The 16,021-nt window shown below is 38.6% G+C and overlaps 1 protein-coding gene and 1 non-coding gene across 2 annotated transcripts; both read left to right on the top strand.

The window, feature by feature from the left end:
* Nucleotides 1–1,658: 1,658 nt before the first annotated feature.
* On the top strand, nt 1,659–9,610 carry FGG (fibrinogen gamma chain). Its single transcript, XM_081543244.1, has 10 exons — nt 1,659–1,786; nt 1,888–1,932; nt 2,135–2,318; nt 2,430–2,523; nt 4,020–4,150; nt 4,448–4,581; nt 5,492–5,676; nt 7,139–7,416; nt 8,722–8,888; nt 9,390–9,610. Exons 1-10 carry the CDS (start codon nt 1,709–1,711, stop codon nt 9,402–9,404), a joined length of 1,311 nt encoding a protein of 436 aa, XP_081399370.1. The 5' UTR covers nt 1,659–1,708; the 3' UTR covers nt 9,405–9,610.
* A 1,834-nt stretch (nt 9,611–11,444) lies between these two features.
* Nucleotides 11,445–11,517, top strand: TRNAY-AUA (transfer RNA tyrosine (anticodon AUA)). The gene has a single exon. It is a non-coding gene; the product is annotated as a tRNA-Tyr (tRNA).
* Nucleotides 11,518–16,021: the final 4,504 nt, after the last annotated feature.

The raw sequence follows: 16,021 nt of genomic DNA, 5'->3' as shown, positions 1-16,021 counted from the left end.
ATGAACTTATCTACAAAACAAAAATAGATTCACAAACATAGAAAACAAATTTATGGTTTCTAAAGGGGATGGAGGAGGGGGAGACATAAATTAGGAGTTTGGGACTAATATATACACACTACTATTTATAAAATAGGTAACTAACAAAGGTTTATAGTATAGGACAGGGAGATATATTAAATATCTTATATCAACCTATAATGGAAAAGAATCTGAACATGCATACGTACATATAGATACATTTTCAAATTATTTTTAAATTATATATATGTGTGTGTGTATATATAGATATATATATACATATAAAACTGAATCACTTTGCTGTACACCTGAAACTAACACAACATTGTAAATTGTACTTCAAAAAAAAAAAAAATGGGCTTCCCTGGTGATCGGTGGTAAAGAATCCACCTGCCAGTGAAGGAGACATAGGTTCTATCCTTGGTCCAGGAAGATCCCACATGCTTCGGAGCAGCTAAGCCTGTGCTCCACAACTACTGAGCCTGTGCTCTAGAGCCCGGGAGCTGCAGCTACCAAACTCATGCACCGAAACCACTGATGCCTTTGTGGCCTAGAGCCTGCGCTCCCCAAGAGAAGCCACCCAAATGGGAAGCCTGTGCTTCACAGCTAAAGAGTAGCCCCCGCTCACTGTAACTAGAGGAAACACCCAGAGCAGCCAATAAATAAATAAAAATGTTTAAATGGTTAACAAAATAAAATAAATAAAGGGGGCATGTGTCCTCAGGCTACCATCTGGAAAGGAAAAAAAGCCCACTGCAAACAGAGAGTCTACAAAAATAATCAACAGCTGAGTGAAGGGTGTCAAAAGATGCAGACTTGAAGCTATAAAGTAAGTCCTGGGGATGTAATGTACAGCATGGTGATTATGGTTAAGAGTACTGTACTGCGTATTTGAAAGTTGCTAAGACGGTAGGTCTTAAAAGTTCTCATCGCAAGAAAAAAAAGTTTTTTGAAACTATGTGTGCTGACTGATGCTAACTATAATGTGATGATCATTTTGTAATATATAGAAATATCAAATTATTATTTTGTACAGTTGAAACTAACATAATGCTATATATTAATCATATTTCAATTTTTGAAAAAGGAAAATGGCCAAAGCAGTGGGTCAGGCATTCATTCCTGGTAATAGTGACTTACTGAGACCTGGTGGAAGGCGAAGTTTCCACCTGCCATTGGCACAGGTTAAAAATACTGGTGTTACTTTATCCCCCCGTCTCAGAATTGACTTGCGGTAACTCGGGGTATTTGGGTTATGGTACCAGGCTCCATCTGAAGGCAGGGGCAGTTTGTTCTGGCCGAGGTCAGCGGTGGGTGTGTTTGCTCTGTCTGTCCTGGAAGTGGTTGCATCACGCAGCCTCCCGGGCCCCCTCCCTCCTCCTAGCGACGGTCAATGCTTCACTAGCCTTTGCAGAAGAGTTGGCTTCCCTGGAGGAGCATTGAGCTGGGCCAGCAAGGAGGAGCTTAGACCCGTGTGCAGAATCTGGGAACCTGACTGAACATTGGTCCGGGGCCAGGATGAGGAAGAGACGGGAAAGACGTTCCGCCCTTCTGGTAAGAAGGCCCCGTGATCAGCTTCAGCCACTGGCGGTCCTACCGTCCTTGCAGCTTAAATACAGGGACACTTGGAGCCCCAAGAGTCACAGTTCTGACCTTCCAGGCTCGGAGCCCCGGGCCCGCCGACGCCATGAGCTGGTCCTCGCACCCGCCGAGTGTAATCTTCTACTTCTACATTCTTTCATTGCTTTCTTCAGCATGTCTGGCAGTAAGTGTGCTGTTTACAAAACGTATTTGTTTTAAACGGAAAGCTTAAAAATAAGAAAATATCCGATAAGCAAGTGAAATTTCTGTATTTTCCTCCTCTAGTATGTTGCTACCCGAGACAACTGCTGCATCTTAGATGAAAGATTCGTAAGTCGCTTTTATGTTTCTCTCTGTGTTTGAACTGGACTTGGGCAGAGGAATTTTTATTCCTTATAAGAGATTCTTTAGCAAATATCATTTGGCAGTTTAGACTTTTTAAAAACATAGTCTAGGTTTTACCTATTTTTATTAATAGATCTCATGTAGCTTTTTATCAGGATTTTAAATCACACTATTGTTGTATTTTCAGGGTAGTTATTGCCCAACTACCTGTGGAGTTGCAGATTTCCTGTCTAATTACCAAACCAGTGTAGAAAAGGATCTATACCGTTTGGAAAGCGACTTATATCAGGTTGAGAACAAAACATCAGAAGCCAAAGAGCTGGTCAAAGCAATCCAAATCAGCTATAACCCTGATGAACCATCAAAGCCAAGTGAGAATCTAACTGCCACTGACTGAGAAAGTCATCTATGAAGTTCTTCTGCTGTTATTTTAGTGGTTCTGTTTGCTTATGTATTTTTATATCTCTGATCCCGTATTACAGGTCACATAGAGAGTGCTACCAAGAATTCCAAGAGAATGATGGAAGAAATTATGAAATATGAAACAATGATAGCAACACATGAATCAACAATTCGGTACGCACATTTTGTTTTAGTTTGCTTTCCAAGACTGAGCTGGGGTTTATTCAATATGCCAAGCTTTGGTAGAAGTAATCTTTTTATCTTTTTCTAGCTGTAGTATCTAATTGGTGTGATGCCTGACCATTTTGAAAGGGATAGAAGTAGGCAATATGAGTTGTATTGGATTGTAGTCACTTTCTAATAATCATGTGGGAGAAAGATGTTTTACATATCTTCAAATGCCTTATGACTGTATTTACCAAAATCTTTGTCCTCACTCCCATTTGCCTTACAACATAAATTCAAGCTGATGGGAATCTGAGTGTTGAAAATAAAATTCTTTTTATAAAAATGTCAACAAATGGGTGGCAAGGAATTTGTGAGCAGAGACATAGGAATGATATTGGTAAATGATATTGAAAGGTAGAGCAGAAAAAAAACTTGCCTTAAGAGACAAGTTTGTGTGACAAACATGGTAAAGCTACCTGGCGCGTGGAACCTGCGATTATGTATTGTCCTCCCTTCTCTTGAAAGTAAAATGTCTCCGTTAACAACTTCCCAGGAACTTGTAGACTTTCTGAACATTGGGTCTCAGACACAATTTTAGTTTCTTCCTCAATTTTTATCCTAAATTGTTCTAAAAATAGCATAAGAAATTGAGATAAATGGTGGCTGAGGAGAAGTGGCCCAGAACGGATTTATGCCCTTTTTGGTATCAGAGGGATACTATTATTATTGTTATTGTCATTATTATTAGCATTATGATTTGCATTATTATTGCTCATCGTTGAGACTGAAGAAGACTATAGTGCAGAAAATGTCCAAGGTGCAGTAGAGAAAAAAGTGGTCAAATAGTTTGTCTATCCAGAACCTCAGAGACAACAGCCGATGTGCATAATAGTTTTCTGTCATTTCTGAATATGGACAAGTCGTCCTGTGAGAAACAACAAAAGCAGGATTTTTCACTTTCCCCAGCTTTTTTCTGAAGTTGTGTAAACAGAAACATTAAGAAGAACGGGAAACTGTCCGCTGTTTTATTTTATGTAAGATAATACCCCAGATACTTTTCCCATCTAAGCTATAGACTGAAGTCCATAAATAGATCTTCAGTTAAATCCACAAGTGAAAAGGAATAATGCTTCAGCATGTGTGAATTTCTAAACAGAGCTTTTCCTTCCCTAAGATTATCGTCCTAAGAACAATCACCAGGTTGTCTTAATCAGGCTCATCACTTGTGTACTTTATTATCTGTTGCCTTTTATGCAGAAACGAAAATCAGAATGACCACTTACAGTGATATGGTTTATTGGCAAGGACTTTGTTATTTTGTTTTCCAAAAAGCTTAGAATTTTAATTCACCTCAATTTATTAATATCATTTTAAACTTTTTCCAAGAATGGAGTAATTTGTCAGGAAATAATTCTTGAGAAAATAAGGTGGTATTTTTAAAAGAATATACAACATCATTCAACTGAAGAGAATAATCTGTTATCTTATTATTTTGCTTGTAGATTTTTGCAGGAAATATATAACTCAAATAATCAAAAAATCATTAACCTAAAACTAAAAGTGGTCCAGCTTGAAGCAAAGTGTCAAGAGCCTTGTCAAGATACAGTGAAAATACATGATGTAACTGGGAGAGGTAAGTGAAAGGTTTATATTGAGATTAAGTTCATCAGAGCGGATATAAAAAGTAAAGGAGATTGCATTGTTAGAATGTATACAAATACATTGGACAGTGTCTAGCCATTAAATATAACATCTAATTGCTTACACTTTTCTTGAGTAGCTGAAAATTTACTTTGAAATGAATAATGATTGAGAAGTAAGAAAATACTTCTCAGGAAATAAGTAGCTTCTGACTTGTTAAAATTTTCATTTTCAAGGCTGACACAATCTTACCTGGATTTCAAACCACCATAAAAATTTCTTCTTTTAGATTGCCAAGACATTGCCAATAAGGGGGCCAGAGAGAGTGGACTTTACTTCATCAAACCTCTGAAGGCTAAGCAGCAGTTCTTAGTCTACTGTGAAATTGATGGGTCTGGAAATGGATGGACTGTGTTTCAGAAGGTATTTTTTCCTCACCCTGTGTATTTAGTAGACGCCTGATTGTTCTGCCATAGGCCAGATACTTTTCCAAGCACCTTGTAGGCATTGATTCAAAAACACTCACAACTTTCCTTTGTGGTGGTTTTGGCCTGCTTATTCCTGTTTACAGAGAAGGAAACTTAGGCTCAAGAGGTAAACAACTTGCCCAAGGTCACATGGCTCATAAGTAACAGAGCCAGGATACAGTCTGGTTTCACTCTGTACTGAGATAGGTTCCCTATTCTGCTGGCGCTGCTGGGGTAGATTCCTGATGGCACATGATCACAATCTCATAGTGACTGAGGGACCTCTCGACATTTACACCAAGACCTAGGGCTGCCCATCGCAAGAAGATGGTGTCCCCCAGCCGACGTGGTCAGGCTGTTCCACGACCAGGCCCCTTTGTAGCCTTTGCGAGCCCCAGGCATCTACTGCAAATCCTCTTGCATTCTGTTTACCTTTGACCATTGTTACAGCCAAGGCTGCAGGGGGCACTCACAGCAAGTGAGTGATGGGAGCTTAGCTAGTAGACACAGGTTGAGCAATAGGCTGACCTTTCCACCATCAGTACAAGAATCAGCAACACCAAGCTGATGTTCTGAAGTCCTCTAGAAGTCTTTTTAAAACTACTACCAGATTACAATTTATCATGTGCCAGGCCCTCTTCTAAGTACTTTTACATTCTCTGGTGTAATCCCTGAAACAATCCTGAGAAGTAAGCATCGTTATTCCTATTTAACAGACAGGTGAGCAAACTTAGGCAGCTAGCCCAGGGTCACTTGGTAAGTGATGAAATCATAGCCTCCATGTTTTGGACAAAATGGCTATAATGTTTTCCTTATGTGCACTGATAATACATTCTCTCCTTTTGCCTGTGCAATTGTGTAATTAGAGGCTTGACGGCAGTTTGGATTTCAAGAAAAACTGGATTCAATATAGAGAAGGGTTTGGACATCTGTCTCCTACTGGAAACACAGAATTTTGGCTGGGAAATGAGAAGATTCATTTGATAAGCACACAGTCTACCATCCCATATGTATTAAGAATACAGTTGGAGGACTGGAATGGCAGAACCAGGTACTATCAAGAAGGGCTTCTAGCTTTTGTTGTAGAGACACCCTGGAGTATGCACTTTCTAGCTCTCAGCAGAATAATGGGGAAAACAGTCTGACAGATGTGAAGAGCACATTCAACTATGTTCCCCAGAAGTCAGCTTGGCTCTTGGGCAGTCCAAGGCGCTAGGTCCCATTCAGGCAGGATCCGAGTGTTTTGGTATAATCCACTTACCCTGGAATCATACAAAACAATAGCTAATATTTCCTGAGCATTTATGTACCACACATTGCACATGAAATTATAACTTAAATCCAAATAGCTCATGAGGCAGGAATTATTATTAATTCCATTTTACAGATTAACTTTTCCAAGATTGCATCCATTGGATTTAAACTCAGGGAGTTTACCTCTTATAGCCCACCTTCTTAGCTGGTATCCTGGATGGAACATAATCTAGCTTTTTCAGATTTCCCAGTGTTTAATGACTGGGAATCAAATCCAGTCAATCAAATCCAGGAGCTACCTTAAAATGAAATCAGCTGGCACCTTTGGCAAGCTAGAGTTCCTTCTATGCACAGAGCTGTCTGGGCACTTTAAATGTTGTATACCTCATTGAAATTGAAAACAATATCCAACCCTCTTGTTATGTCTATGACATGATAAAATATAGTCTGTGCCCAAATGTGCATTTTTACTTTTAAAATTTTTAAGCAGAAAGTATAATACCATAGTCAGTAGACATTCTCCTATGAGAACATCTCCCATTTCCTAAGTCCTGGAGATCAGGAAGGCTCAATGTTTTCTGGAAATCTCTGTTTATGTACCAAGGCCCATTCTTTCCTGCACTCCATAGAATTCTGGCTTTCATTTACAATCATCTCCCAGGGGAGAATCTCTCTCTGACACTATAGTTCATGTTTTGTGGGCCACACAGGAATCACTTCTTTTATGTGATGCTCGAGGAAACTCTTCTTGCCATTCCCACACTTCCTTCAGAAAGAAAAAACCCTAAAGGGACTTCACCCTTTAGATGGTATGAGTGACTGGTAGAACTATAGCTCCTTTCAGCTTGCTGCATTAATTAATGGTTACTCACTTTCAGATAATGAATGTGGTTTATGAGAACTGTGTGTACATGCTGCATGCTGAGATAAAAGTGGAAAATGTGAAATTAGGTTCATCCATATATCTGGGTTAGATATAGGATACTATAGGCAAAAAGCATTCAGGATAGCTGAAGGTTTTAGTTTTTCCTTGGATGTCCCGAAAGCTTCTAGACCCATCCTGGGTGGTGCTGATGACGTTGAGACTGTCCCCCACACCTCTTGTCCCATGCCAGATTTGTGAAAAATTTTGTTCGGTGAACACATTCCAGACTTGTGAAGCAAAGTTTAAAATTCCTAACAATTGCCCTATGAAAGAAGGAACTTCTGAGATGACTTATAAGGCTCAGGGTCTAAGATCTCTATTCCCTTCTTTGTAGCACTGCAGACTATGCTTCATTCAAGGTGACGGGTGAAAATGACAAATACCGCCTGACATATGCTTACTTCATTGGTGGAGAGGCTGGAGATGCATTTGATGGCTATGATTTTGGCGATGATTCTAGTGACAAGTTTTTCACATCCCATAATGGCATGCAGTTCAGTACCTGGGACAATGACAATGACAAGTATGATGGCAACTGTGCTGAACAGGATGGATCTGGCTGGTGGATGAACAAATGTCATGCTGGCCACCTCAATGGAGTTTATTATCAAGGTAAGGCTTTCTTTTCTTAATACATGAATTTGTGTATGATCTATATTTTTATAAAAGTAAATAAGTATAAGTAAGAAATAATTTGTAAAGATATTGGGAGCTTGCTACATAGTTCTTTATTTTAATCCAATTAGAAGTGGATTCAGGCTTATACCTGAAATTGGCCCTCTACAGGAAATCCACCTGCTGCAAACTCTGCAGTGAAATTCATGATGCTTCCATCAAGGTTGATACTTTGGGTTATGGTGTCTCCTCTAGTCTTACCCTATATATTATCTGCATGGACTAACATTGCCATGTCTATGCTGTTAACACAGTAGCCTGGCTCAGCTTCCCATGAGCTGTGTGTCAGATAGAATCAGTGAGCAGTGTCTAGAGGAATTAAGTGAAGGGCAGGGATATATTGGTGAGTTTACAGGTCCGTGAAAGTTTGAGAAGAATCCAGTCTGAAGAGTATAGATACTTATTTTAGCACAGGGGGAGGGCAAGCTATAGGTTGCTCTAAGGCTGGAGTAGTTCTGAGCGCTGGTTTTACTTACTGACAAACTATTGGAATTCCCCAACAGGTATGCATGGGGAAGTCCTCATCCATTAAAATGAGCAATCTTACCTTCTCAGGGCACTGTCCTAGCCAAGAGGTGACTTGGAATCCTCTTAAAACTACACACATTTACCTTTTGGTTTTCACAACATATTTTTGAAACCTAAGTTATCTTTGCACCAACAAACCATGTAATTAGAAAAAGTTCTCAAGGAAGCTTCCCAGGCAAGAATACTGGAGTGGGTTGCCATGCCCTCCTCCAGGGGATCTTCCTGATGCAGAGAACAATCCCAAATCTCTTACGTCTTCTGCATTGGCAGGTGGGATCTTTACCACTGTGTCACCTGGGAAGCCCAATATTTTCCAGTAAAATTATGATTTCAGGTGACCTGAAACCAACCGATGAGGAATTATGACTGCCATACTAACATGTATTCAGGAAGAGGGTCCATAATAGCAGAACCTAACATGACTTAGCTTAGGGAGAGAGACCAATTAGGGAAGTGCGGGGCTCTAGCCCTGTTAGCAGTGAATACATTTAAATTATGAGTATGACCAGAAAACACAATACAGATTATTGTTTAATAATAAGTTTATGTTGATTGTAAATCAAGACTCTGAGCCTCTACAGATACTTTCAGTTAGTAATAGCACTATAAATCTGCTGTGAACGACAGTGGACTCCACAATAGACAGCTCTCCATGGACTTGCTGAGCAGAGGAGATTCAGGAGTGGTGATTTGCAGATCTATGATTTGTTTCAGGTGGCACTTACTCAAAAACATCTACTCCTAATGGTTATGATAATGGCATTATTTGGGCCACTTGGAAATCCCGGTGGTATTCCATGAAGAAGACCACCATGAAGATAATCCCATTGAACAGACTCGGCATCGGAGGACAGCAGCAACATCTGGGGGGAGCCAAACAGGTCAGAGTAGAACATCACGTTGAAATAGAACAACGCTGAGTCATTTTGCCCTTTGCTGTTCATTCTGTTAACCCACAAAGTTTCAGAAACTTTCCTGAAATTTTCTTCTCCTTTTCTCTTACTGTATTTATTAATTTTAAGTCTTTCTTTAAGGATATTTAGCCCTGAATGGCAATTAAAACTCACTTTGGACTGTATTCCCAAGTTACTGAACACAGAGTTATTATAAATTTGTTTATTTGATGAGATAATATTTTAGCTTATTTCCTAAATATATAATAAATTCATTGTGATATTTTGCATTTTAATGATCACACATAATTCTGTCTTGGTGATTTTTTAAATTATTTTAAAAATAGTTGAGTATATACTAATATAACAGGAGCAGACTTTAGGAATTCAAATGCCTAAGTATTTCATTACCTCTAAATCATTCTTATTTAATTATTCTTTTTTAATGGAGATAACTATATCTTTTTAATATTTTTGTTTTGATCATAGGCTGGAGACGTATAAAAGACCATTTCAAAAGTGATTTACTTTTTTAAAGAACTTTATCTGAAAAGAAAAAGATAATATTTTCCTATGGGACAATGGACTTGCAAAGCCTCACTTCATTTTAAGAGTAAAAAGAACCCATGTTGAAAACTCCACTAACAGTTTTATGCCGGTGATAATTTATCTACATACCATTTCAATAAATATTTTGTTTCCTAAGACTAGATATGTGGTACCTTTTATTGACCATTAAAAACCATCGCTTTCCTTCAATTTAATCCAATTAGGCAATCATCAGTAGTTGCTTAGTCCTCACTTTTTGCTAAACATTACCTGACTCTTGGGGAATTACAAAGGAAATAGAAATCATGGCTTGTGCCCTCCAGGGCTTATAAGACAGATACAGAAAAATACAGAACCCAAAATGACAAAGTTTGATATAAAAACATAAACACAAGTCACAATCACACAACAACGGTTTATGGTACCTGAAGTGCAGCTGGAGACAAGGCTGTCTGGGGATTCTCTCAGCAAAGCCCTTGAGCTCCAGGCTCCTGCAGCCATAAGTGGGCCCTCAGGGAGAACTGCAGCTCAGAGCAGAGAGCTCCAGGGAGCAGTCTGCCCAGCCCTCACTGCGGAACAAGCTGAGTGGAGTGAAGCCACTATCGCAATAGCCAGAGATCAAGAGTCTCCAAATTTCTGTAAGGAATAGCTGCGCTTACATAAGCTGGTATAAGGTTGACTATGAAAAGTGACTCATTTTAGGCAGAGGGAGATCTGCTTGTTCTGAAGTCCTGAGGATTGACTTTGGATTGCCTTCCCTTTCACAATTTCTTTCCTAATTTCTCTCACTTGTTTGTTTTCATGAATCCTGATTTTAAAAGCATCCTATTGAAGAGATAAATAGTAAGTCAACTTAGAGGTATACAATCAAATACTTGTGAGACTCTGGGGAAATAGTAACATCGATTCATTGTCTGTAGCACTCATTCATGTATGCATGAAGCATTCTTTCAACTATTTATTGACTGCCTTCATTGTACTAGCCCCTGTGCTGGCCATAGTAGCATCCTCCTTTCTCCCAATACTGTTCTATTCCATCTAGTTCTCAAGTTGCAAAAACCAGGAGTAAGTCTTCCTTATTCCTCCCTCCCTACATCATCAAGTCTGTCAAATCTACCTCCTGAATATTTACTATATTCATTTCCTTCTCTATACTCACTGTCAGCATTCTAGTTGGGAAATACATCTCTTGCCAGGATAATGACAATTGCCTCCTTCCTGTTTCCAACCCGCTCCCAACCTTACCTGTTCCCAGCTCATCATGCTCCAAATCACCTCTAAATGCAGAATGCATACAATCCACCCTTGAGAATATTAAAATCCTTTGGGTGAGCTATTTGACCATAGAACAGTTATGTGAATATTACTAAGTTTTAGTATAACAATATCACTCCAGTGATTTATCTGAAGAAAATTATTTTTGGAAAAGAAAATAGCTCTATGTAGAAATGTAAATAATTATTTAAATACTAAATAAATACTTAATAACAGTGGAAAATTTAGAAAATATTAACATTTGAAAAATGAACAAGCAAGGTGGTTTATTAGTACAATGGAATAGAATGCAATGATTACATAAGTATAATATCTCTGTAAGAATATAGAAGCATTTACTAAATAATACGTGAAACTTTAAGATGAAAAACAACTTTACAATGAGAAGTATATAAAAGTACATATGCATATATATCTTGAGTAGAATGTAGTCTTGACATACATGCATTATTTGTATATATTTGTTCTCCTCCAACTGATCTATAAAATTTAACAAAATACTAAACAAAATAAATATAAACAAGTCCAAAAGTTTCTGATTTTCTCATGACCACTTTTCCAATGCTTCTTCTAAAATATCAATTATAACATTTTTTCATAAACATTTGGAGCCCCCGTTTTTGGAGTGTCCAGAGTACATACATGGTCTGCATGTTGGGTAATTCAGGATTGATTGTTGGGAAGGGGCTTCTAACTTTTTTCTCTACCTCTTCACGGGCTTCCCTGGTAGCTCAAATGGTAAAGTGTCTGCCTATAATGCAGGAGACCCAGGTTCGAACCCTGGGTCAGGAAGATCCCCAGGAGCAGGAAATGGCAACCCACTCCAGTATTCTTGCCTGGAGAATTCCATGGACTGAGGAGCCTGGTGGGCTACAGTCCATGGGGTTGCAAAGAGTCAGGCACAACTGAGCGACTTCACTTTATACCTCTTCACTGTTTGTCTTGTTATGTGCTGTGCTTAGACGCTCAGTCATGTCCGAATCTTTGCGACCCCAGGGACTGTAGCCCACCAGGCGCCTCTGCCCGTGGGGATCCTCCAGGCAAGAATACTGGAGTGGGTTGCCATGCCCTCCTCCAGGGGGTCTTCCCAGCCCAAGGATGGAGCCCAGGTCTTTACAAACAAAACATTGTTAGTTTTCTTTCCCAGGTGGCTCAGTGGTAAAGAATCTACTTGCCAATGCAGAAACCACAGGAGGTGGAGGTTTGATCCTTGGGTTGGGAAGATCCACTGGAAGAGGGAATTGGCGAGCCACTCCAGGATTCTTGCCTGGAGAATTCCACGGATCGAGGAGCCTGGTGGGCTACAGTCCATGGAGTCACAAAGAGCTGGACAGATTGAGTAACTGAGCAAAAGCACAAATTATTAATAGTTCTATAGTTAATTTAAAATCCAGTTAGACAGAGATAAACAGATGAATTTCAAATTTTTACTTGTTTGGTTATTAACATTCAGTGGTGAACACTGAAGTGTTCAGTTCAGTCGCTCAGTCGTGTTCGACTCTTTGAGATCCCATGGACTGCAGAAGCCCCATGGGCTTCCCTGTCCATCACCAATCCCTAAAGCTTGCTCAAACTCATAGCTTAAGAAATAGAACAAGAGATATATTTACAGACTCAATTGAATTATGTCTCCACAAATAGAAATGAGAGGATTATCTTGATAGCTCAGTTTTTTAAAAAATACACTTTTAAGTGAAACAAAGAGTTTGGAGCATCCTAGGGACAAATTACTTTTCTACAAACTCAAATTACAGATTCCCCAACCTTTCCCTTCACTTTCCAGGCATACAAAACTCAGGTCACTGCAGAGCAGGAAGGTGGCTAAGTCCAAAGCAGATGTGTATGGTCACATACTTTGAAATAACACTCAGGGAAGATTCCGAAAAGGAAGGTATTGGTACAGAGGCACCGATACTATGATTTCCAATCATGAACTACAAGGCAGAGTTCTTTAATCAGCAGACAGGAGCAATCATTTATTGAACAATATCAAGAGTTTTAAATATACCTCTTAAGTACTATGGGCTTCCCTCATGGCTCAGCAGTAAGGAATCTGCCGGCAATTCAGTTAAAATAAATAGAAAATATAAGCTAAGGATAAAGAGACCTAGAGTGAGGTAAAGACTATTTCATATACCTTTTCAGAGTGTGTGTGTGTGTGTGTGTGTGTGTGTGTGTGTGTGTGTCCCAGAGGCAGAAATTGAGTTGTGCTCAGTTGCTAAGTCATGTTTGGACTCTTTGCGACGCTGTGGACTGCAAGCCCACCAGGCTTCTTTGTCCATGGACTTTTCCAGGCAAAACTACACTGGAGTGGGTTGCCATTTCCTCCTTCAGGGGATCTTCCCAACCCAGGGATGGAACCTTCATTGGTAGGCAGATTCTTTACCACTGCATCATCTGGGAACCCTAAAGTTGAATTAGTCACACTTCTAGCACAACATTCACACACATCTGTGTCAGGTCACTCTGATTTATGGAGTCTCTTTCACTCAAATTTTCTTTTCTTCTCTTTACTCCTTATAATAAACAACCATTGTAATAGACTGGATGTGTGTTTCTTTATTTGTACATATTCTTTTGTGCTATGCAGTTTTAAATTATATAAATGGCATCGTGCTGTAAATCAGTGTTACTTAGAATGCTGATCCCCAAATTTTTTGTTACAAGTCAGCATTATGATAAGCAAAAAAATTGAGAATTACTGTAGAAACATTATTCCTATATTTTGTATGTAATGATTATATTTATTCAAATGTAATTATATGCTTTTGGAATCTAATAATAAAAAATTAACCTATATTTTGTATATCCTTGCTTTCTTACATTTGTTTTACTAATAATTATTTTTATTGCATTTTATGGTCTAACAGGCCTGTGACTCATTAGAAATTTAATGAAGCTGGTCCTTTACCACAAACAATTTGAGAAGCACTACTAAGGTCTTTATTGTGCTTACTACTTTTTCCATTCAGCACTGTTATGCTGTACCCACAATCTGAGTATCTGATAACTTCCCTTAATCTCCTTTCGATTCCAAGACTTGCAAAGTGAATATTATTTGGCCCCAAAGCTTGTGCTTTTTAAAACTGTATTTTTAATTAAAATCTAAGTTCATTTCATTATGATCAAAGAACGTAATTTTGATGATCTTATTCTTGAGACAGAGTTCACAAATTACTTTGGAACACAGGAATTATCAGGCAAGTAATGGTCTCATGTACATTAATCATAACCACTCTCCACTAATGATCTGCTTACAAGAAGAGCATTAATATTTTTCCTTTAATAAGGAAAATGAACTAAAGATAGATAATGATGAGCCTTGTAAACACAAGTTTTGGCCCAAATAGCATTATAACCATGGCTAATCTTGAGCATTGATAGTAGGGTTGACTGCTAGCTTGTACAGCATGCCTCTGTAGCAGGTTTGAAAGCCTTTGGGGAAGGGTGGATGGTGAAATTTCAAGCTCTTGTTAATCTCAGTTTCACTGGGAAATATTTGAAAGCCCAAATGGATATATTCAGATCATGACATTTAATCAGGTCTACAACTGGCTAAAAACTGTCTTTTCCAAATCCCAAATCCAGTATTCTTGGCCCTCTCTCCCATTTCCCAAGTCCTTATCTAGGTTTGCTTCTGCTGGTAACTTAAAAACATGAAGTAAGCCAAGATAGATGGGAATCCTCCCTGAATAAATCTGAGTGTTGACCCTTCCTAAATAAACAGAGTAGGGCAGATTCTACTCTGCAATGAATGTGACCTATTTCAAATCCCCAGGGATGACTAGTTAAAGTGTGACTTAGAAAAAAAATGACCTAACATTTAAGTGACCTTGTACTGGAAATGTTTTCCTTCCTAATTTGCTCTTTTTATACCACAAAGCTATGGGAAGGGTCAAATGAGATCATATATGAAACTGCTCCAGAGACAAAAACAAAATTGAATTGCTTTGTGCTGTTAAGATTGGTATTGTTGCATGAGATTTGAATCTAATGTTGGTTAAGTTTGGAAACATAATTTTAAAACTTTAATTTTTGACCCATATATTTTAATAAATTTTAAATTTCCAAATTACTTTTTGTTTGCATAAAAGATACTACAGAGAGTCCCCTATCTCTATCACCCAGTTCCTTTAACGTTAAACATCTGATACCACCACAGCTTGTTTGTCAAAACTTAAGAAACCGGTCCTAGTAGTTACTCTTACCTAACTGCCATGCTTTGTTCAGATGTCATCCTTTTCACACTAATGCCCTTTCTTCTGCTCCAGGATCTGATCTGGGATTCACTACACTTAGTTGTCATATCTCCTTAGTCAGTTTTGGTAACAGTTTCTTAGTCTTTCCCTGTTGTTCATGAACTTTACTGTTTAGAGAAATACATTGTGGTATACATGTCAATTTGGGTTTCAGAGCTTCATACTTTTTTTGTTGAATTTTGTCTAAGCAAAATTTTACCCAAATGCCTTCTTTTTTTTTTTTTTAACTATAAAATTGTCCGTTAAAAATAGGTTTCAGGAAGAATCATGGAGAATTAAATCAGTCTTAATAATTAAATTACACCATAATTTTCATAAATTCCTTGCTATGGAAAGTCTAAATACCTTACAGATACTCTTTTACCAGATCTCAATACATCACTATTAAATAAATACAAACGGACAGATCATGTTTGTTATATTTAATAGAAGAACCACAGTGAAATCAGCAGAGAAGTGTGCCAAATTAAATGAATTTAAGCTGTATGATGTTGAGATGAATCCATGTTGTTGATTTTAACACATCACTTGATTATTCACCTGCATAATGGTTTCACCCTCTCGCTGCCGCCCCCCGGCCCCCAGCCTGGCCTAGCTCCTCTCGGCCACGCTATTTCTGCTTTATTGACTACGCCAAAGCCTTTGACTGTGTGGATCACAATAAACTGTGGAAAATTCTTCAAGAGATGGGAATACCAGACCATCTGACCTGTCTCTTGAGAAACCTGTATGCAGGTCAGGAAGCAAGTTAGAACTGGACATGGAACAACAGACTGGTTCCAAATAGGGAAAGGAATACGTCAAGGCTGTATATTGTCACCCTGCTTATTTAACTTATATGCAGAGTACATCATGAGAAATGCTGGGCTGGAAGAAACACAAGCTGGAATCAAGATTGCTGGGAGAAATATCAATAACCTCAGATATGCAGATGACACCACCCTATGGCAGAAAGTGAAGAAGAACTGAAGAACTAAAGAGCCTCTTGATGAAGGTGAAAGAGGAGAGTGAAAAAGTTGGCTTAAAGCTCAGTGTTCA

Source organism: Giraffa tippelskirchi, chromosome 11 (genome assembly GCF_054371585.1).
Source record: "Giraffa tippelskirchi isolate mGirTip1 chromosome 11, T2T-mGirTip1v1.2.pri, whole genome shotgun sequence".
NCBI classification, from domain to species: domain Eukaryota; kingdom Metazoa; phylum Chordata; class Mammalia; order Artiodactyla; family Giraffidae; genus Giraffa; species Giraffa tippelskirchi.
Note: the sequence above shows the minus strand (reverse complement) of the source record. Positions and strands in the feature narration are given on the sequence as shown.

What these genes read in the sequence shown, in the direction of transcription:
- FGG (XM_081543244.1), top strand. Translation starts at nt 1,709, where the DNA reads ATGAGCTGGTCCTCGCACCCGCCGAGTGTAATCTTCTACTTCTACATT. An exon ending in ACACATGAATCAACAATTCG is followed by an intron (nt 2,524 to 4,019) that starts GTACGCACATTT and finishes TTTTGCTTGTAG; the next exon opens with ATTTTTGCAGGAAATATATA. An exon ending in CAATGGAGTTTATTATCAAG is followed by an intron (nt 7,417 to 8,721) that starts GTAAGGCTTTCT and finishes GATTTGTTTCAG; the next exon opens with GTGGCACTTACTCAAAAACA.